The following is a 21,686-nucleotide window of genomic DNA, read 5'->3' on the forward strand; positions in this document are numbered from 1 at the left end:
TTTAAAATTTAACTTTTGCTTTGGTGCCACCAAGTGGTTAGCTTTGAGATGTCACTTTTGAGATGATGGCTTGGCAAATCCATAATGATAAAAAAAAAAATCTGGGATGTATAGGAGAAGCTCAGAGAATTTTTAGGGCAGTAACACCATTTCGTATAATACAATGGTGGATATATATTATAATACACATTTATTCAAATTCATAGAATGTGTAACACCAAGCGTGAACTCTAAACTGTGGACATTGGCTGATTACAATGTGTCAATGTAGGTTCATCAGTAGTAGCAAAAGTCTTACTCTGGTGTCGGAGGTTGATAATGGGAGGGGCTGTGGCTCTGTGGTGGGAATAGGGGCCATATGGAAACCTTCTGTACTTTCTGCTCAGTTTTGCTGTGAACCCAAAACTGCTCTGTCAAATAAAATTTATTAATGAAAAGTTCTATGCTACATACATTTTCCCTTCTGGCTACCGGTGTTGCAGGTAAGAGCAAGATAAGATAGAAACATCATGTAGAGGGGCAAGCTGACTTCTTAGGCAGGGATGATACAACCTTTGTGAAGCCCCACATTCCAGAGGCTGGGTCCTTAGCTTTGTGGGTCCCAGAAACCTTCTTGTTTTTATTTTTTTCAATGTATGTAGAGTTGTTCAGTTTTTCAGGGCTCTATCATGCTCACCAAACTTACAAGAGACACTTTTTGAAAAGTCAGATTGGCAATATATTATTTTACAATTAGAATAGTATGATCAATGGTAAACCAAGCACATGTGGTAGATGAGAAGTTCATTTTTCACCCTGCAGGAAATTTATATGGGCAGACAGACTGTATCAAGTAGGTTGCTTGGTGAAATTGCAGTAGGGTCGGGGAAGGGCGTTGCGTGTCTTAAGGTTGCTACCGTTCAGACGAGGCTATCTTCACCACTTTAGGGATATACATGACTCTGGGCTGGGGATACTTACATTGCTAGGCAGTACAGAATCCTGGACAATGCTGATGACAGGTCAACTTAATCTTTTCCTTTGGGTACTCTTTTCGAAACTCTATGCTGAGTGCATGAGAATTATTTCTTTCCTCACACAGGACATAATATAACTGGCAAGACCAATACTGTAGGCTTGCTGATACAGCTCTGGTCTCCTGTGAATGGTGGGTCACCAGGATTAGCATTTGGATGTTCCCCAAATCCTCAGCCACTATTTATAGGTTTTTGGTTAGGCGGGGCTAGTGTACTCATTACATGCTAATTTTTAATAATTTTATTCTCAGAGGAAGACTTATGTTTTATGTTTTGGTGATTCTGTTCCTGAATACAGGTCAAAATTAATATGCAAAATTAATATGCAAAATCCTTAATCACTTTGGCGTAGATTCCTAATAGCAAAACAGTACTTGGCTGAAGATGGGAATTATCTTGGTTTATTAGTCTGTTCTCACACTGCTATAAGGACATACCTGAGACTGGGTAATTTGTAAAGAAAAGAGGTTTAACTGATTCACAGTTCCACATGGCTGGGGAGGCCTCAGGAAGGGGAAGCAGGCACATCTTATATGGCAACAGACAAAAGAGAGCATGCAAGAGCAGGGAAAACTGATTTACAAAACCATCAGATTTCATGAGAACTGATTCACTATCATGAGAACAGCGTGGGAGAAACCATCCCTTGATCCAATCACGTCCCACTTGATCCCTCCCTCCACATGTGGAGATTATGGGGATTATAATTCGAGATGAGATTTGGGTGGGGACACAGAGCCAAACAATATCACCTAGGTTCTAAGTAAGAATGCAGGCCACTTGATGTCTGTGTCATGAGAGCTTTGCACAGGCCTCACTGCCTACTCGTACTCACCAGCCTGTCCTGTGATGCCTCACTGGAGTGCTCAGTTGTCTCCGGTTCTTTAGTGCAGGGGTCCCCAACCTTTTTGGCACCAGGGACTGGTTTCATGGAAGACAATTTTTCCACAGATGGGGCAGGCAGGAGAGAATGGTTTTGGGATAAAACTGTTCCACCTCAGATCATCAGGCATTAGTTAGATTCATAAGGAACGCACAACCTAGATCCCTCACATGACCAGTTCACAATAGGGTTCATTTTCTATGAGAATCTCATGCCACTGCTGATCGACAGGAGGCAGAGCTCAGGCTATAACGTAATGCTGTGTGGCCCAGTTCCTAACAGGCCACGGACTGGTACCAGTCTGCGGCCCTGGAGGTTGGAGACCTTTGCTTTAGTGCAGCATCCCCTCCCCACCTGCCTCTTCCCCTGTACTGCTGCCATGTGGAGTCCTCAGTCGAGGAAGTTCACGGTATTTGCAGAGGTTATCAATCAGTGTCCTGTGGTTGGAATCTAACCCATAGATCTCTTTTGTTTTTGCCAATATGCTGTTTTTAAAAGTTTGATTTAATTGCCCAAGCTTAAAAAATTTAAAAATCAGGAGATGCACACAAAACTCTGAGTATCCTCTTTCTTTTTCCTTCTTTCCCTGTCTCTCTCACTTCTTTCTTTTCTTTCCTTCTTTCCTTCCTTTCTTTTTTTTTTTTTGACAGAGTCTCACTGTGTTGCCTAGGCAACACAGTGCAGTGGTGCAATCATGGCTCACTGCAGCCTTGACCACCTGAGCTCAAGCAATCCTCCCACCTCATCCTCCTGAGTAGCTGAGACTACAAGTGCGTGCCACCATGCCTGGTTAATTTTTGTATTTTTAGCAGAGATGGAATTTCACCCTTTTGCCCAGGCTGGTCTTGAACTCCTGGGCTCAAGCAGTCTGCCTGCTTTGGTCTCTCAAAGTGCTGAGATTCAGGCATGAGATTACTGTAATCGTTCTGGCCTGAGTCTCCAGTTTCTTTGCAAAAAAAAAAAAAAAAAAAAAAAAAAAAAAAAAAAGTGGGTGATTTGGCTACGCATGTCTTACAGCACAATAAGTTATTGGAGTGGGGCCTATGTAGGGCACATTTCTTCCAATCACCCTCTTTCACTGCCCTTCCCTTTCACTCATTTATGTTACTGCTTGGTAACATATTTGGTGGTGACTCATAGTTTGCAAATACAGGATAAGACACAACAGAAAAAACAAGCATAAGGAAAGTAGTGGCTCCTTGTGGACTCTTGCTCCCTGCTCTTGTCCTTGCTGGCTGCGGGGAATTCCTTCCTTGGAACCTGCTTTCAGGCTTTTATCTTTTGGACCCTATTTCTGTTAGTATGTCAACTCTGATTTTATCCCTTGTGCTTCCAAGAGGTGGGCTGGAGCATTGTTCAGGAAAGCTATGGACTTTGAAATCTGGTCTATATCTGCAAGACCCGGTTTTGAATCCCAGCCCCACTTCTTACTGACTTCAGTTCCCTTATCAGTAAAATGAGGGCGATCACCTGTCTCATAGGTTGGTATGAGTATTAAATGGGATTTTTTAACGTAAAGCATCATGCAGAGGGTAGATCCTCAAATAATAGTGCTCTTGTCCCTCTCTTCTCTCTTTTTTTTCTTTAAATTTTTTTGTTTTGTTTCTTCTTTTTCTATCGGTCCATTGGGAGAAGAAATCTCTCTTCTTTCAAGACATGATTCTTTCTCTTTTTTTGTAACCTTGATGAAACCACTTACTCCTCTTTACTCTTTTTATAAAGACTACTGTTTTATTTTTCTTCCTTGTAACTTTGTCTTTCCCATCTGTATATTTCACATATTCCCTTTTCTTAGAGTTAGAACTCTCTCATAAAAACTCTCCTATAAGAATAATGGATGGCAAGTAAATTTATTTTGCTGTGGGAAATTCTATAAGAAGGCCTACCTTTTATCAAATTTCTATAACAATTGTATATAGTTTTGTGATATAAACCACATTAGCTTTCACAGTAATCTGTTGGGATGCTTTCTGCGTATATATATGTTTCCCTGTTCATTGTATTGTAGAAATAGAGCCGAGGTCAAAGGCTGGAAAGTCATCAGGAGAAAAAATTGGTAGTGGAAGGGCAACACTTCGCCTGAGATCAAAAGGTCCTGCCACCGTGGAAGAAATGGTATGTTATGTTCATTTACTTCCTGTTCTGCTTGGAAATGTTGAGATATTTGTGATTATTGGAACTGGAAATAAAGATAAACTCACAAAGTTGGATAAAATTCCATTCATTCTAATAAAAACTTAGACTTTTAATTCATTGTCTAATCTGGAATACTGAAGGTATTTAAAAAGGAAATAAAGAAGTTAAGGACATGAGAAGAGATTGTGATCTATAGAAATTCTCAGCTACCTGTAGGTGACATTTCTAGACTCTATAGACAGCTGGACTATCTCAAAAACTTAAGTCAACCAAAGCTCTCTGAGAGCCAAGAAAAAGTTTCAGAGCCACCTGTAGGAGTCAACAAAAGAAGATTTTGATAATGAAAGATTATATTCCTAAACCCCTCTTCTCACATAAAAAACCTTGTAGTCATCTTTGACTCTTTGCGTTCATGTCCCACGTTGCTTCCATTAGCAAATCCTAGTGAATCTACCTCTATAAGATACTGGAGTCCAATGACTTCTCACCGCCCCTGCCCACCACTGTGCCGCAAAGCACCATCATCTTATCCTGGATATTGCAATCACCTGTTTAGTACACCTGTGTTCACACTTGCCTTCTTTCCACCTGTGCTCAGCACAACCTTCAGAATGATCCTTAAAATATGCAGGAGAAATTATGTCACTTTTCTGTTTACAACCCTCCAGTGGCTTCCCATGACACTCAGAATAAAAGCTAAAGTCCTCAGAATGACCAATGTGACCGAACTCCATGTTTCTTCTCTGTTCTCAATTCCCACCCCTCTGCCCTGGCTTCCTCTGCTTCAGTCATGCTGGTCTCCTTGCTGTTCCCAAACACTCCATGTGTATCCCCATCTCAGGCTGTCAGTACTGCTGTTGTCTCTGCCTGAATGTTTTGCCCATTTATCTGCATAGCTTGCTCCCCTGCCATCATTAGGTTTCTGCCCACACATTGTCTATCTCAAAGGCCTTTCCCGAGCATCCTGTATAAACAACAACTCCCTCCACCCCTCCCACTGCCCACTCTTCCACGCCCTTAATTTCTGTCGAAGCAATTGTATTAGTCTGTTTTCACACTGCTAATAAAGACATACCTGAGACTGGGTAATTTATAAAGAAAAAGATGTTTAATGGACTCACAGTTATACATGGCTGGGGAGGCCTCACAATCATGGCGGAAGGTGAAGGAGGAGCAAAGGCACCTCTTATATGGCAGCAGGCAACAGAGTATGTGCAGGGGAACTGCCATTTATAAAACCTCAGATCTCGTGAGACTTATTCACTATCATGAGAACAATGGCATGGGAAAAACCTGCCCCCATGATTCAGTTACCTACCACCAGGTCCCTCCCACAACATGTGGGGATTAGGGGAGCTACAATTCAAGATGAGATTTGGGTGGGGACACAGTCAAACCATATCAGCACTAAACACCCTAGGACTCTTTTTATCTCTACTGTCTAGCTCCTTTGCTCACATGTCTTGTTCACTGCTGCATCCCTAGCACCTAGAATAGGACCTGATATACCAAAGGAATGGAAATCTTTGATGCATTGATGAATTAATAAATGATTTCTTTTAGTTTGAGAAAAGCAAGGGTTTTTCCCTTTGACTGACTTTATCTATATACAGGTTAGTGTTTGAGTGAAAAACACCAGAAGGAGAAGTGAAAACTAGAGGCAGGAAGGGTGGAGGAAGAAAACTGCAGGGTTGGGGTGGTGATGGTAAGGATTCTGAGTGACAAGCAGCAGGCCCACAGCAGCAGCAAAGGCAAGGGGGGCAAAGCCCTCCTGTGGGTAGACGGGATGTCGAGCAGGTGACTGATGCCTGTGAGCTCCAGGGGGCAGGGGCAAGGCACTGGGCCCTTCTAGGGTCTCTCTGTATGTGAACACTGTCTGGGTTCCTGTGTGTTTGAAGGAAAAAAGAGACAGGTGAACAGTTTTGAGGCTGTTTCACAGAGTGGATCCCAGAACTTGTTGGGTGACAATGTCCAGGGTTGGTCATAAGGGTGGTTTGTTGAGGCAGACACTTAAGGAACCCATGAGGCCAAGGCTGTCCTTAGGAGTGTCAAGTCACCCAGGGTGTTATCAGTTTTGGGGGGATCCAGAGGAAGATCCTGAGTCAAATGCTTGGGTTCTGGGAGAATGAAAGGACCGATCGGAGGCAAATGGCAATGAAGAGAGCTGATAGGGCAAAAAGTGTTTTGAAAAGGAGATGTGATGAGGTATGTGAAGGAAACCCAGGGCAGTGACTTCTGGGTGTTTGGAGCCTTTATTTTCCCTCTGTGGCCCAGCACACTGCCTGGTATATTGCTGAAGGCCAGTAAGTGTTTATTGAATGAATAAGCAAATCTCAGTGGAAGAAAGGAATTTATCAGAGAAGAGAACAGAGGGGAAGGAGCTGGCTGTGGGGAGCCGGGAGAATGTCAGCTCTGCCTTTTGCCGGAGGCTGTGAGGAAAAATGAGCAGACCTTTAAACGGCTCACAGAGGAAGCAGATCAGCAGGAAAAACGCCACATCACTTCAGGAGGAAGGGCATCTTCTAAGGGTTAAATCATCCATCCCTCTTTGTTAAGCTCCTGCTGTGGCAAAGGTGCCTCAATGGAAAAGAGCAGCTTAAGATCTACCTGGGGAGGTAGGAAAGATTCATTCAAAGATAAACATCTAAAAATCCATTCCTATTTTCATAGCTTGTTTAGTAAAATAGGGCAATTAAAAATAGCTCATAATGAAAGGAAAAAGCAGTTTGGTGCTAATATTAAATTTGACACAAATGACCTGAAATCTAATTTCAAACACTTTAAGGATTTAAATGATTTATAGGATTTGAAACAAATCACTCCCTTAATCACCTAGCACAAATTCTGAAAATGGTGTAAGATTCTCTGTATTAGTCCGTTTTCACACTGCTATAAAGAATACCTGAGACTGGGTGATTTAAAAGTAAAGAGGTTTAATTGACTCACATTTTCGCATGGCTGGGGAGGCCTCAAGAAACTTACAATCATGGCAGAAGGTGAAGGGGAAGCAAGGCACATCTTACTTGGTGGCAGGAGAGAGTGAGTGTGCAGGAGGAACTGTCACTTTGGAAACCATCAGATCTTGTGAGAACTCCCTCACTATCACGAGAACAGCATGGGGGAAACCACCTCATGATGCAGTCACCTCCCACTAGGTCCCTCCCTTGACATGTGGGGATTACAATTCAAGATGGGATTTAGGTGGGCACACAGAGACAAACCACTTGCATAACCTCATACTTTATTCAATGTGTGCTTGCTGAGACAGGCACAGTCTAAGTGCTGGTGATACAAAGAACAAAGACCCTGTTTCTCTTCTAAAAGGAGAGAAGCATGAAAAGAAACCATTACAACCCAGTGGGATAGGGTTAATGGAAGCAGGTGCAGGATACACAGTATGACAAAGAAGGGGCTGATCAACCATTGTCAGGGATTGGGGAAAGAAAGGAGGTCAGAAGGCTGGGTGTGGTGGCTCATGCCTGTAATCCCAGAACTTTGGGAGGCTGATGTGGGTGGATTACCTGAGGTCAGGAGTTTGAGACTAGCCTGGCCAACATGATGAAACTCCATCTCTACTAAAAACATAAAAATTAGCCAGGCATGGTGGTGGGCACCTGTAATCCCAGCTACTTGGGAGGCTAAGGCAGGAGAATCACTTGAGCCCAGGAGGTGGAGGTTGCAGTGAGCCGAGATCACGCCATTGCACTCCAGCCTGGGCGACAGATTGAGACTCCATCTTAAAAAAAAAAAAAAAAAAAAAAAAAAGGAGGTCAGGAAGAGTTTCTCTCTGGAAGAAATGAGTAAGTGAGTTCAAAATGGGGAAGAAGAGTGTTCTAGGCATGGCACAATAATGGGTTTTGGGGACCTGTAAGCTGTCCATGAGATTGGAGTGTGGGGTGCTAGAAGTACTGGTTAGGGGTGATGAGGCTGGAGGCATAGGCTGGGGTTAGGATGTGAAGGGCCTTGTCGATAATGAGGGAGCCATTTAAGAATTATGAGGGGAGTAACACAATCAGTTTTGTGTTTTAGAAAAATCCCTTGGTTCCAGGGGATGGGTTGTTGAGCAGCTTGGATTTGAGAGGCTGAAGACCAAAGGCAGGGAGACAAAATAGGAAACCTCTGCAAATCAGAAAAGTTGAGGACTAAACACTGGCAAACAGCATGTGGATGGAGAAGAGGTGATAGATCCAGATCTGTTCTGTAGCAAATAGGAAACATTAGAATGGTAAAATATTGGTGGCCATTTGTGTATGAGGAGTACTGTCACTTGTCACCATAACTTAAAACGTGCCTGGATAGATGTAAAGGTTAATACCTGTTAGTTTGCATAGCCTGTTGCTTTATACAGACAGTTCAAGATACATTGTAATGAAGGCAAGAGCAATATATTGTCTGTTATTGTTTTTAAGGTTTAGTTCTTGTAAATAAAGATGTGAGAAAGTTGTACTAATATCTTCAAGGAAATAGATTTTTATTTGCTATAAAATGTATGATTTTAACAAAATTTGAGACTACAAAACAATATATATTTATAACAGTATTGAAAGTAACATGAAATTCTTATAATCTGAATCATGAATTCTACATTTGCATGTATAGTTGAGTAGTTAACATCTTTGGGCAATTCCATTTTCAGCTATGAAGCCATTTAAAGCCAAGTATTGAAATAAACTGAGCAGAATTTACCAAATATTAAACCGAAAAGTTAGAATAATATTTCTACTGAAATGTTTAGTAATTGTTTTGGGAAGAACAAAAATGTTTTGGTACCGTTAATACATAACACAAGGGGGGGGCGGAGCAAGATGGCCGAATAGGAACAGCTCCAGTCTCCATCTCCCAGCCCGAGTGACACAGAAGACCGGTGATTTCTGCATTTTCAACTGAGGTACTAGGTTCATCTCACTGGGGAGTGCCGGACGATCGGTGCTGGTCAGCTGCTGCAGCCCGACCAGCGAGAGCTGAAGCAGGGCGAGGCATTGCCTCACCTGGGAAGCGCAAGGGGGAAGGGAATCCCTTTTCCTAGCCAGGGGAACTGAGACACACAACACCTGGAAAATCGGGTAACTCCCACCCCAATACTGCGCTTTAAGCAAACAGGCACACCAGGAGATCATATCCCACACCTGGCCGGGAGGGTCCCACACCCACGGAGCCTCCCTCATTGCTAGCGCAGCAGTCTGTGATCTACCGGCAAGGCAGCAGCGAGGCTGGGGGAGGGGCGCCCGCCATTGCTGAGGCTTAAGTAGGTAAACAAAGCCGCTGGGAAGCTCGAACTGGGTGGAGCTCACAGCAGCTCAAGGAAACCTGCCTGTCTCTGTAGACTCCACCTCTGGGGACAGGGCACAGTAAACAATAACAAACACAGCCGAAACCTCTGCAGACACAAACGACTCTGTCTGACAGCTTTGAAGAGAGCAGTGGATCTCCCAACACGGAGGTTGAGATCTGAGAAGGGACAGACTCCCTGCTCAAGTGGGTCTCTGACCCCTGAGTAGCCTAACTGGGAGACATCCCCCACCAGGGGCAGTCTGACACCCCACACCTCACAGGGTGGAGTACACCCCTGAGAGGAAGCTTCCAAAGCAAGAATCAGACAGGTACACTAGCTGTTCAGCAATATTCTATCTTCTGCAGCCTCTGCTGCTGATACCCAGGCAAACAGGGTCTGGAGTGGACCTCAAGCAATCTCCAACAGACCTACAGCTGAGGGTCCTGACTGTTAGAAGGAAAACTATCAAACAGGAAGGACACCTACACCAAAACCCCATCAGTACATCACCATCATCAAAGACCAGAGGCAGATAAAACCACAAAGATGGGGAAAAAGCAGGGCAGAAAAGCTGGAAATTCAAAAAATGAGAGCGCATGTCCCCCGGCAAAGGAGCGCAGCTCATCGCCAGCAACGGATCAAAGCTGGATGGAGAATGACTTTGACGAGATGAGAGAAGAAGGCTTCAGTCCATCAAATTTCTCAGAGCTAAAGGAGGAATTACATACCCAGCGCAAAGAAACTAAAAATCTTGAAAAAAAAGTGGAAGAATTGATGGCTAGAGTGAGTAATGCAGAGAAGGTCATAAACGAAATGAAAGAGATGAAAACCATGACACGAGAAATACGTGACAAATGCACAAGCTTCAGTAACCGACTCGATCAACTGGAAGAAAGAGTATCAGCGATTGAGGATCAAATGAATGAAATGAAGCGAGAAGAGAAACCAAAAGAAAAAAGAAGAAAAAGAAATGAACAAAGCCTGCAAGAAGTATGGGATTATGTAAAAAGACCAAATCTACGTCTGATTGGGGTGCCTGAAAGTGAGGGGGAAAATGGAACCAAGTTGGAAAACACTCTTCAGGATATCATCCAGGAGAACCTCCCCAACCTAGTAGGGCAGGCCAACATTCAAATCCAGGAAATACAGAGAACGCCACAAAGATACTCCTCGAGAAGAGCAACTCCAAGACACATAATTGCCAGATTCACCAAAGTTGAAATGAAGGAAAAAATCTTAAGGGCAGCCAGAGAGAAAGGTCGAGTTACCCACAAAGGGAAGCCCATCAGACTAACAGCAGATCTTTCGGCAGAAACTCTCCAAGCCAGAAGAGAGTGGGGGCCAATATTCAACATTCTTAAAGAAAAGAATTTTCAACCCAGAATTTCATATCCAGCCAAACTAAGTTTCATAAGTGAAGGAGAAATAAAATCCTTTACAGATAAGCAAATGCTTAGAGATTTTGTCACCACTAGGCCTGCCTTACAAGAGACCCTGAAGGAAGCACTAAACATGGAAAGGAACAACCGGTAACAGCCATTGCAAAAACATGCCAAAATGTAAAGACCATCGAGGCTAGGAAGAAACTGCATCAACTAACGAGCAAAATAACCAGTTAATATCATAATGGCAGGATCAAGTTCACACATAACAATCTTAACCTTAAATGTAAATGGACTAAATGCTCCAATTAAAAGACACAGACTGGCAAACTGGATAAAGAGTCAAGACCCATCAGTCTGCTGTATTCAGGAGACCCATCTCACATGCAGAGACATACATAGGCTCAAAATAAAGGGATGGAGGAAGATTTACCAAGCAAATGGAGAACAAAAAAAAGCGAGGGTTGCAATACTAGTCTCTGATAAAACAGACTTTAAACCATCAAAGATCAAAAGAGACAAAGAAGGGCATTACATAATGGTAAAGGGATCAATTCAACAGGAAGAGCTAACTATCCTAAATATATATGCACCCAATACAGGAGCACCCAGATTCATAAAGCAAGTCCTTAGAGACTTACAAAGAGACTTAGACTCCCATACAATAATAATGGGAGACTTCAACACTCCACTGTCAACATTAGACAGATCAACGAGACAGAAAGTTAACAAGGATATCCAGGAATTGAACTCATCTCTGCAGCAAGCAGACCTAATAGACATCTATAGAACTCTCCACCCCAAATCAACAGAATATACATTCTTCTCAGCACCACATCATACTTACTCCAAAATTGACCACGTAATTGGAAGTAAAGCACTCCTCAGCAAATGTACAAGAACAGAAATTATAACAAACTGTCTCTCAGACCACAGTGCAATCAAACTAGAACTCAGGACTAAGAAACTCAATCAAAACCGCTCAACTACATGGAAACTGAACAACCTGCTCCTGAATGACTACTGGGTACATAACGAAATGAAGGCAGAAATAAAGATGTTCTTTGAAACCAATGAGAACAAAGATACAACATACCAGAATCTCTGGGACACATTTAAAGCAGTGTGTAGAGGGAAATTTATAGCACTAAATGCCCACAAGAGAGAGCAGGAAAGATCTAAAATTGACACCCTAGCATCACAATTAAAAGAACTAGAGAAGCAAGAGCAAACACATTCGAAAGCTAGCAGAAGGCTAGAAATAACTAAGATCAGAGCAGAACTGAAGGAGATAGAGACACAAAAAACCCTCCAAAAAATCAATGAATCCAGGAGTTGGTTTTTTGAAAAGATCAACAAAATTGACAGACCACTAGCAAGACTAATAAAGAAGAAAAGAGAGGAGAATCAAATTGACGCAATTAAAATTGATAAAGGGGATATCACCACCGACCCCACAGAAATACAAACTACCATCAGAGAATACTATAAACACCTCTACGCAAATAAACTGGAAAATCTAGAAGAAATGGATAATTTCCTGGACACTTACACTCTTCCAAGACTAAACCAGGAAGAAGTTGAATCCCTGAATAGACCAATAGCAGGCTCTGAAATTGAGGCAATAATTAATAGCCTACCAACCAAAAAAAGTCCAGGACCAGATGGATTCACAGCTGAATTCTACCAGAGGTACAAGGAGGAGTTGGTACCATTCCTTCTGAAACTATTCCAATCAATAGAAAAAGAGGGAATCCTCCCTAACTCATTTTATGAGGCCAACATCATCCTGATACCAAAGCCTGGCAGAGACACAACAAAAAAAGAGAATTTTAGACCAATATCCCTGATGAACATCGATGCAAAAATCCTCAATAAAATACTGGCAAACCGGATTCAGCAACACATCAAAAAGCTTATCCACCATGATCAAGTGGGCTTCATCCCTGGGATGCAAGGCTGGTTCAACATTCGCAAATCAATAAACATAATCCAGCATATAAACAGAACCAAAGACAAGAACCACATGATTATCTCAATAGATGCAGAAAAGGCTTTTGACAAAATTCAACAGCCCTTCATGCTAAAAACGCTCAATAAATTCGGTATTGATGGAACGTACCTCAAAATAATAAGAGCTATTTATGACAAACCCACAGCCAATATCATACTGAATGGGCAAAAACTGGAAAAATTCCCTTTGAAAACTGGCACAAGACAGGGATGCCCTCTCTCACCACTCCTATTCAACATAGTGTTGGAAGTTCTGGCTAGGGCAATTAGGCAAGAGAAAGAAATCAAGGGTATTCAGTTAGGAAAAGAAGAAGTCAAATTGTCCCTGTCTGCAGATGACATGATTGTATATTGAGAAAACCCCATTGTCTCAGCCTAAAATCTCCTTAAGCTGATAAGCAACTTCAGCAAAGTCTCAGGATACAAAATTAATGTGCAAAAATCACAAGCATTCTTATACACCAGTAACAGACAAACAGAGAGCCAAATCAGGAATGAACTTCCATTCGCAATTGCTTTAAAGAGAATCAAATACCTAGGAATCCAACTTACAAGGGATGTAAAGGACCTCTTCAAGGAGAACTACAAACCACTGCTCAGTGAAATAAAAGAGGACACAAACAAATGGAAGAACATACCATGCTCATGGATAGGAAGAATCAATATCGTGAAAATGGCCATACTGCCCAAGGTAATTTATAGATTCAATGCCATCCCCGTCAAGCTACCAATGTGTTTCTTCACAGAATTGGAAAAAACTGCTTTAAAGTTCATATGGAACCAAAAAAGAGCCCGCATCTCCAAGACAATCCTAAGTCAAAAGAACAAAGCTGGAGGCATCACGCTACCTGACTTCAAACTATACTACAAGGCTACAGTAACCAAAACAGCATGGTACTGGTACCAAAACAGAGATATAGACCAATGGAACAGAACAGAGTCCTCAGAAATAATACCACACATCTACAGCCATCTGATCTTTGACAAACCTGAGAGAAACAAGAAATGGGGAAAGGATTCCCTATTTAATAAATGGTGCTGGGAAAATTGGCTAGCCATAAGTAGAAAGCTGAAACTGGATCCTTTCCTTACTCCTTATACGAAAATTAATTCAAGATGGATTAGAGACTTAAAGTTAGACCTAATACCATAAGAATCCTAGAGGAAAACCTAGGTAGTACCATTCAGGACATAGGCATGGGCAAAGACTTCATGTCTAAAACACCAAAAGCAACAGCAGCAAAAGCCAAAATTGACAAATGGGATCTCATTAAACTAAAGAGCTCCTGCACAGCAAAAGAAACTACCATCAGAGTGAACAGGCAACCTACAGAATGGGAGAAAATTTTTGCAATCTACTCATCTGACAAAGGGCTAATATCCAGAACCTACAAAGATCTCAAACAAATTTACAAGAAAAAAACAAACAACCCCATGAAAAAGTGGGCAAAGGATATGAACAGACATTTCTCAAAAGAAGACATTCATACAGCCAACAGACACATGAAAAAATGCTCATCATCACTGGCCATCAGAGAAATGCAAATCAAAACCACAATGAGATACCATCTCACACCAGTTAGAATGGCGATCATTAAAAAGTCAGGAAACAACAGGTGTTGGAGAGGATGTGGAGAAATAGGAACACTTTTACACTGTTGGTGGGATTGTAAACTAGTTCAACCATTATGGAAAACAGTATGGCGATTCCTCAAGGATCTAGAACTAGATGTACCATATGACCCAGCCATCCCATTACTGGGTATATACCCAAAGGATTATAAATCATGCTGCTATAAAGACACACACACACGTATGTTTATTGCAGCACTATTCACAATAGCAAAGACTTGGAATCAACCCAAATGTCCATCAGTGACAGATTGGATTAAGAAAATGTGGCACATATACACCATGGAATACTATGCAGCCATAAAAAAGGATGAGTTTGTGTCCTTTGTAGGGACATGGATGCAGCTGGAAACCATCATTCTTAGCAAACTATCACAAGAACAGAAAACCAAACACCGCATGTTCTCACTCATAGGTGGGAACTGAACAATGAGATCACTTGGACTCAGGAAGGGGAACATCACACACTGGGGCCTATCATGGGGAGGGGGGAGGGGGGAGGGATTGCATTGGGAGTTATACCTGATGTAAATGACGAGTTGATGGGTGCAGCACAGCAACATGGCACAAGTATACATATGTAACAAACCTGCACGTTATGCACATGTACCCTACAACTTAAAGTATAATAATAATAAATAAATTAAAAAAAGAAAAGTTCATTGAAAAAAAAATACATAACACAAAAATGATCTTAAAAATATTATTTTATCATCTCATTCTTATAAAATTTCATTTTTTGGTGTATTTTTATAATGTATACAATATATTAATGCGGTAATACATTTGTAATTTGTAAACAATATATACAATAAAGTTAAAAATACACAATAAGGGTATTTGTTCAGAAATGTTTTACTATTGGGATGAGCCATCAAAAGTTTGAAGACTCCGGCCTGCACAATAAAGACCAAAATCCTTTTCATGGTACACAGGACCCCTCATGATCTAGTCGTATTTGTCCCTGTGTTCTCCAGCTACATGGGACTTCTGGCATCCCTCTAACATGACTCTCTGACCTTACTTAGACTTTGCCTATCTATTACATCCTGCTTGAAGTGTCCTCTCCTGCTTATCTCCTCTTCATCATTGAAAACACAGTTCTTGGCTGGGCGTGGTGGCTCACGCCTGTAATCCCAGCACTTTAGGAGGCCAAGGTGGGCGGATCACTTGAGTCCAGGAATTCGAGACCAGCCTGGCCAACATGGTGAAAACCCCGTCTCTACTAAAAAAATACAAAAAATTAGCTGGGCGTGGTAGTGCACGCCTGTAATCCCAGCTACTTGGGAGGCAGAGGTTGCAGTGAACTGAGATCACACCACTGCACTTCAGCCTGGACAACAGAAGGAGACTTTGTCTCAAACAAAACAAAACAAAAGAAGACAAAACAAAACAAAACAAAAAACAAAACCCACCGCAGTTCTTAAGACATCCTTCTTTTTTTCTGAGACAGAGTCTTGCCCTTTTGTCAGGCTGGAGTGCAGTGGCAGAATTATGGCTCACTACAGCCTCATTATCCTGGGCTTAAGTGATCTTCTCACTTTAGCCTTCTGAGTGGCTGGGACTAAAGGTGCATACCACCACGCCTGGTTACTTTTTAATTAAATTAATTAACTGGTAGAGAGAGAATCTTGCCATATTACCCAGGCTTGTCTAGACCTCTCAGGCTCAAGTGATCCTCCCATTTTAGCCTCCCACGTGGCTGAGATTACAAGCATGTGCCACCACACCCAGCTAATTATTTTAATTAATTGATTTTTTTTTTTTTTTTTTTTTTTTTGTGGAGATGGAGTCTCACCATGTTGCCTGGGCTGGTCTTGAACTCCTAGGCTGAAGCAACTCTCCCACCTCAGCCTTCCAAAGTGCTGGGATTACAGGCAAAAGCCACTGTGCTCAGCCAAGTCACCTTCTTTCTGAAGTCTTCCATGACTGTTAGCGATATAAATTTGCTTCCTTCCCTGTGATGCTTCTGTAAGTTTTATATCCTTTAAAAACTGTTACATGTTATTTATTTTCACATCTGTTTCCTCTTCTAGATTGTTAGCTACTTGGGGATGGTGTTCCTGGCTTTTCTTTTTCGAATCCATAACTCTTAGTGCAGACACTAAAAATAAGTATTTACTGTATTGATATGTATTTAGTTACAGAGCACATTCTAGATATATTTCCATTAAAATTAGCTGAAGTACACAATCATGAACTGGCTCCACATCAGACTTTCTCTTGTGTATGCCCTGACAATCAAGAGATTTTGTTATATAATATCTTATTTCTCTCTTTTTTGATAAAGCCTTCTGAAACCAAAGCAAAGGCAATTGAAAAGATTGATGATGTTCTTGAATTGTACATGGGAATTCGAGATATTGATTTAGGTAAGATTATACTATTTTAAAAAGTCTTGTATCTCTTAATCTGCTTAATGTTTATGTCTTATTTGTACATATAGCCAATTATACTTTTGAAGATAAAAATATTTGTGGTGTGATGAAAAGAATAATGGACATAAAGATAATATCGAAAAGAAGACCTGGCCCTCACTCCAGCTATAAGGTCTTAGTGCCAAGTAAACTTTAAAACATTTTAGTTAGTTCTTAGTCATTAAACTGTGACTACTATCTCCTTTAGTGTTGTTTTTTTGGATTTAGAAAATATACATAAAATGAATTTTGTAGATGATACATATAAAAGGCATTATTATTTGATATGTCAGATGTACATTGATTAAATTGCACCCTTTAACAGGGTTACTAAAGCCCTATGAACAAAGAATTAGAAATATGAAGAAAGAGGACACACTTGGCATATGACTGAGAAGGGCAGTTGAACAGTTGAATTTCTGTGTATTTCTTGTGTCATCATTAGGCTGTCAGGGTCTTGATTTATCAGTTAAGACTCTACCAGTTGCAAATGACCAAAACAAAGACCAAACAAAAAACCCTAATTCCAACTGGCTTAAGGAAACAAAAAATGAGAAACTTATTGGTTCTTATAATTGAAAAGTCCAGAGCTAGACCTTGGCTTCAAGAATGGCTGGATCCTGAGTTTTCATGGTGTCATCAGGATGTGATTTCTCTTCTCTCAGTCCTGGCTTCATTTCAGGCCCCTGTGGTATCCCCTGGCAGCTTCAATCTCTCTCTCATGGGGCCAAAATGACTGCCATTGCTCCAGCCCCTACATCCTCATGGCATCAAGCACAATGAGAAGGAGGAAGGACCTCTTCCAAATAATTCAAACAAAATGCCCAATATTGTTTCTGGTTGGTCTGATTGGCTCAAGTGAGCCAGTCCCTGAGGCCAGGAGAATGGTTAGGTCTGGGTTGAATGCTCTGGAACTGAGAGTGACTCTGAAATACAAGGGTCAAGAGTGTGAAAAGGCCTGACCCTTCTCATGCAGAAGCAAGATAAATGCCCACTAAGTAGGGCAGTTGCATGCTGGGTAGAGAAAAGGAAGTAAATGTACACTCCAGTGTGGAGGTTTATGTCTGCATGCATTCACAGGTATGCATTTGAATCAGGTACTTTATACATTTTTTAAAGGTAAAAACTTGACTATTTTGTTTATCCACTAGCAAGTAGAGTGTTTGAAGCCCATTTATTCTTTTCTACTTCCACTCATTTTCCATTTTCCTTTTAGAATTACCAAAAACAAAACAAGTTTAGCTTAAAAATCTCAACTGGCTTTTATTTGCAACTCTAGTATCAGGCAACACCTCAAAATGAGTGCTCTGATGAGCTGAGCAGAGGAGGTTGACTCTATAGTCAGAAAATGGCTGAAGAAAGCAGAAACAGAACAAAGAGTGGATTCTCATTGCAAGGTTACTTTCTTTGTAAAGGTGAAACCAGAGGGAATTTCCTTATCATGCCAGCTAAAACTGGCCCATCTGGGGATTTGGCTATTACCTCTCTTTCTCCTGATTTCATGGAAGGTCAGATAAACAACTTAGTTTGGCTTAGTGAGTGGAACTTCAGCATGAGTAACTCCATTTTGGTTTGGTCTGTTAGGCCTAGTACAGGAGCTCAGTCCAAACCAATCACTTCCTATAAATTTTATTTAACAGAATCTGTTCTTATTTTCTCTCTTGCCTATGTGAACTTTTATTTTTTAATTTTTGAGACAGGATCTCCTCTGTCACCCAGGCTGGAGTGCAGTGACACAATCATAGTTCACTGCAGCCTTGATTCCTGGGCCCAAGCCCTTCTCCTACCTCAGCCTCCCATGTAGCTAGGACCCCAGATGTGTGCCTCCATACCTGGCTATTTATTTTATTTTTCAAAAATAATTTTTTTTTGGCAGAGATGGGGTCTTGCTATGTTGCTCAGGCTCAAGTGATCCCCCTGTCTTGACCTCTCAAAGTGCAGGGAGAGATTGCAGGTATGAGCCATCATTGCCAGCCCTGAGTGAACTTTTAAAATAAAATTTATGTACTGGATATACAGATGCTGTCTGCAACTTAAAAACATTGGTAGTTTGTTCCTTGCTCCTTGGAGAAAAATGTAAAATTTTCCTATAGATTCTTTTTTCCTCTGTGCAGACAGGAAGTTAAAGCTGAAAACCAACGTCTGACAACTTCTCCTTCCAATCCTTTTGCCTGGCTAATTTTTTTAATTTTAATTTTTGTAGAGATGGTGTCTACCTGTGTTACCTAGGCTGGTCTTAAACTCCTGGGCTCAAGCCATTCTCTTGCCTTGATTTCCCAAAGTGTTGGAATTACAGTCGTTGAGCTGCTGAGCCCAGCCTCAGTCTCCTGTTTTGAAACTGCCCCTCTCAAGGAACAATAGAATCCATGCTATGGTCTGGAGTGAATCACAGACACAGGACCTAGGAAAAGATCTAACTAGGAATAAAGACAAACATACACATAAACATGAATACTTTTAGACATATAAGGAAATATGTAACATATAACTAGAGGCATCAACATGTACATAAATCAAATTTAGAATAGAAATGTTTATTTGTACAACAGTCTTGGGCTGTGGGCCATTCTTTAATGGTATTTTCCCATATGGGAGGGAAGCAAATACATGTATGTATTCATGAATTTTTACATATACATACACACATATGCATAGGTGTATTTATGCTCACATACAGCAACAGAGATATGATGTAGTATTGCTTATAGGCATATATATTTGGCTCGAGGCCCTAACCCTAAAACTAACCCTAAAAGAGACCAGCTTGGGCAACGTAGTGAGATGAGACCCTGTCTCTAGTTAAAAAAAAAAAATTAGCCAGGCATGGTGGCGTGCACCTGAAGTCCTAGCCACTTGAGAGTCTGAGGCTGGAGGATTGCTTGAGTCCAAGAGTTTGAAGCTGCAGTGAGCTAGGATGGTGCCACTGCACTTTAGACTGGGCTACAGAGTGAGATCCTGTCTCTAAAAAAACAAAAACAAATAAGTAAATAAAAAAAAAAGGAAAAAAAGAAAATGCAGCTTAAAAAAAGGAAATTCAGGGCACTAAACATTCCTTACAAATTCTTTGTAAATTAACTAGAAATTTCTTTGTAAAGTGAATTAGTCATCTGTAACAAATTCCTCTAATTGACATTAAAAGCCATTATCATTACACATGATTAGCAATGTGGTCAGTTACCTAGGGAGGTAAAGTGTAATTATTTGAAGAATGCAAACCATTGTTAAATAAGGAATTTCTTTCATTATTCAGATCTGATTAGCATGAAATATAAATTACAAGTGTGGTACTGATTTAACAGGCAAATATATTTACATGTATAAATATTCTCAGTATTTCTTAGCTTTCAGAAATATTAATTCTTAATGCAAATTACATTAACATCATATTTTTCTGTATTAATGTAAGTATATATTTTAAAAATTTAAAAAGTAATATGGCAACAACGTGTCTTAGAACACTATCCTCAAAAAAGGATTAAGAGGTTTTATTATTTGAAAATGGAAAATAATTTAAATGAATTTTTTTTTTTGAGATGGAGTCTTGCTCTGTCGCCCAGGCTTGAGTGCAGTGGTGCGATCTCGGCTCACTGCAAGCTCCGCCTCCCAGGTTCACACCATTCTCCTGCCTCAGCCTCCCGAGTAGCTGGGACTACAGGCACCTGCCACCATGCCCGGTTAATTTTTTGTATTTTTAGTAGAGACGGGGTTTCACCATGTTAGCCAGGATGGTCTCTATCTCCTGATCTGGTGATCCACTTGCCTCAGCCTCCCAGAGTGCTGAAATTACAGGCGTGAGCCACCATGCCTGGCAATTTAAATGAATTTTTGTAGAGAGTAATCCTGAAGATGAAAGTGCTGCATTTGATTGTAAAGTTTAGTTGTGAACTATGACTTTTCTACCAACCAGTGTCAACATAGGTCACCTTGGGTTGTTATCCATGAAAAAAATAAACGTTCTAAAAGACGTTGAATCCTATAAGGCCTCATATAGTCTTGACCTAACTCAGTATAAAGTTGTATCATACAAGTTTCTTCCTGAATGTTTAAGGAAACTGTGTAAGTTGTATATAGAATTATAATGTTTTCTGATGATACCAGTTTAGGAGTTTGGAGATCATCCAAGCAACTTTAGAATTTTAGCATTTCAAATATATTGAGATCCTGAGATGTGTGAAAAGAAGATTGATTGTTTCTAAGTCATTTATTCTATAACATCTTTTCTTTTTAAAAATTTTATGACTTTGCTTTTGGAGCAGATACGAAGTCTGTTGTAGCTCTTGAAAAAGTATGCAGTAATGGTGTTTCATTTATTTTATTTTTTTTATTATACTTTAAGTTCTAGGGTGCATGTGCACAACATACAGGTTTGTTACATATGTATACATGTGCCATGTTGCTGTGCTGCACTCATTAACTCGTCATTTACATTAGGTATATCTCCTAATGCTAGCTCTCCCACCTTCCCCCTCCCCACGACAGGCCCCGGTGTGTGAAGTTCCCCTTCCGGTGTCCAAGTGATCTCATTGTTCAGTTCCCACCTATGAGTGAGAACATGCGGTGTTTGGTTTTCTGTTCTTGCGATAGTTTGCTGAGAATGATGGTTTCCAGCTGCATCCATGTCCCTACAAAGGACATGAACTCATCCTTTTTTATGGCTGCATAGTATTCCATGGTGTATATGTGCCACATTTTCTTAATCGAGTCTGTCACTGATGGACATTTGGGTTGATTCCAAGTCTTTGCTATTGTGAATAGTGCTTCAATAAACATACGTGTGTGTGTGTCTTTATAGCAGCATGATTTATAATCCTTTGGGTATATACCCAGTAATGGGATGGATGGGTCAAATGGTATTTCTAGTTCTAGATCCTTGAGGAATCACTACACTGTCTTCCACAGTGGTTGAACTAGTTTACAGTCTCACCAACAGTGTAA

The 21,686-nt window shown here is 40.9% G+C and overlaps 1 protein-coding gene across 3 annotated transcripts in view; it reads left to right on the forward strand.

Annotated features, from left to right (window-relative positions):
• Window positions 1-21,686, forward strand: part of GIPC2 (GIPC PDZ domain containing family member 2) — a 105,351-nt gene that overhangs the window by 67,442 nt on the left and 16,223 nt on the right. Inside the window, exons 4-5 of one of the 3 annotated variants that reach the window (XM_050805674.1) lie at window positions 3,908-4,014; window positions 16,625-16,706. The exons of 1 other annotated variant lie outside the window; for it this stretch is intronic. In XM_050805674.1, coding sequence (XP_050661631.1) covers window positions 3,908-4,014; window positions 16,625-16,706 — 189 coding nt within the window. The remainder of the gene's footprint in view (window positions 1-3,907; window positions 4,015-16,624; window positions 16,707-21,686) is intronic. One more of the 3 variants, XM_050805664.1, reaches the window with a different exon arrangement.

This window comes from Macaca thibetana, chromosome 1 (genome assembly GCF_024542745.1).
Source record: "Macaca thibetana thibetana isolate TM-01 chromosome 1, ASM2454274v1, whole genome shotgun sequence".
NCBI lineage: Eukaryota > Metazoa > Chordata > Mammalia > Primates > Cercopithecidae > Macaca > Macaca thibetana.